We start from the raw sequence: 848 nt of genomic DNA on the forward strand, positions 1-848 counted from the left end.
AGGGTCAAGAAACAGGAGGTTGAAGGGGTACAGCTCGAGCTGTGGGCACAGGGGCGGGACAGTCACTGGGCTTTGAGGCCCAAGGTGATGCATTCCTCCCCACCTCCCCGCCAGGTGGGCGCCCTTCGAGGCCTTCCCGCAGGAGCGCAGCTCGCTCAGCCTGCTCAGCCTGGCGGGCACCCTCTATGCCCTTGGTGGCTTCGCCACACTGGAGACTGAGTCTGGGGAGCTGGTCCCCACAGAGCTCAACGACATCTGGAGGTGAGCCTGGCCCCAGGGAGGTGAGAGGGAATCATGGGAAAGGCTGATGGCCTGCAGCACTGTGGCCAGCCACCGAGGCACCTGGCAGGCTCATCTGGGGGCGGAGCTGATCCCTCTTCCAGGGAGTCTTGTGGAGAAGGGACAGCAAACACACCCTGCCCAGCCCAGCCCAGCCCAATTCTCTCTCATTTGGTTGGGAAAGTCTGGGTTTGCACACAAAGCACCAGGCCCCACTGTGGGGCCTCAACAGTGTCACAGTCAGGAGCTGATCCCAAGCTTGGGGCACAACACAGACCCACGGAAACAGGCCCCAGGAACAGAGGGGCCCTAAGAGGCAGCCACGCCTTTCTTCTCCCTGCCCTCCTGGGTGCTTGCTCTGGGCTGGGGAGCTGGGGCCAGGACTGAGAAGTTGCTGGACTCCAGCTTTGCAGAGCCATTGTTTTCCATGGCTGGTCCTTCCTGGGGAGGGCGGGAAGTAGTTTCGGCCACCTGGGGCACCTTCTTCCGAACCTTTAGTTATCCACTGTTGCAGGCAGCCCCTAGGGAGCAGCGCTGTTGGGAGAGTGGGAGTTGGGGGGACTTCTTAG

The 848-nt window shown here is 62.0% G+C and overlaps 1 protein-coding gene across 1 annotated transcript in view; it reads left to right on the forward strand.

Annotated features, from left to right (window-relative positions):
• The window catches only part of KLHL40 (kelch like family member 40), an 8675-nt gene that overhangs the window by 4433 nt on the left and 3394 nt on the right, over positions 1-848 (forward strand). Inside the window, exon 5 of the mRNA XM_006914825.2 lies at positions 115-261. Within this exon, the coding sequence (XP_006914887.1) occupies positions 115-261 (147 nt within the window). The remainder of the gene's footprint in view (positions 1-114; positions 262-848) is intronic.

Source organism: Pteropus alecto, unplaced genomic scaffold (genome assembly GCF_000325575.1).
Source record: "Pteropus alecto unplaced genomic scaffold, ASM32557v1 scaffold156, whole genome shotgun sequence".
Classification (NCBI taxonomy): domain Eukaryota; kingdom Metazoa; phylum Chordata; class Mammalia; order Chiroptera; family Pteropodidae; genus Pteropus; species Pteropus alecto.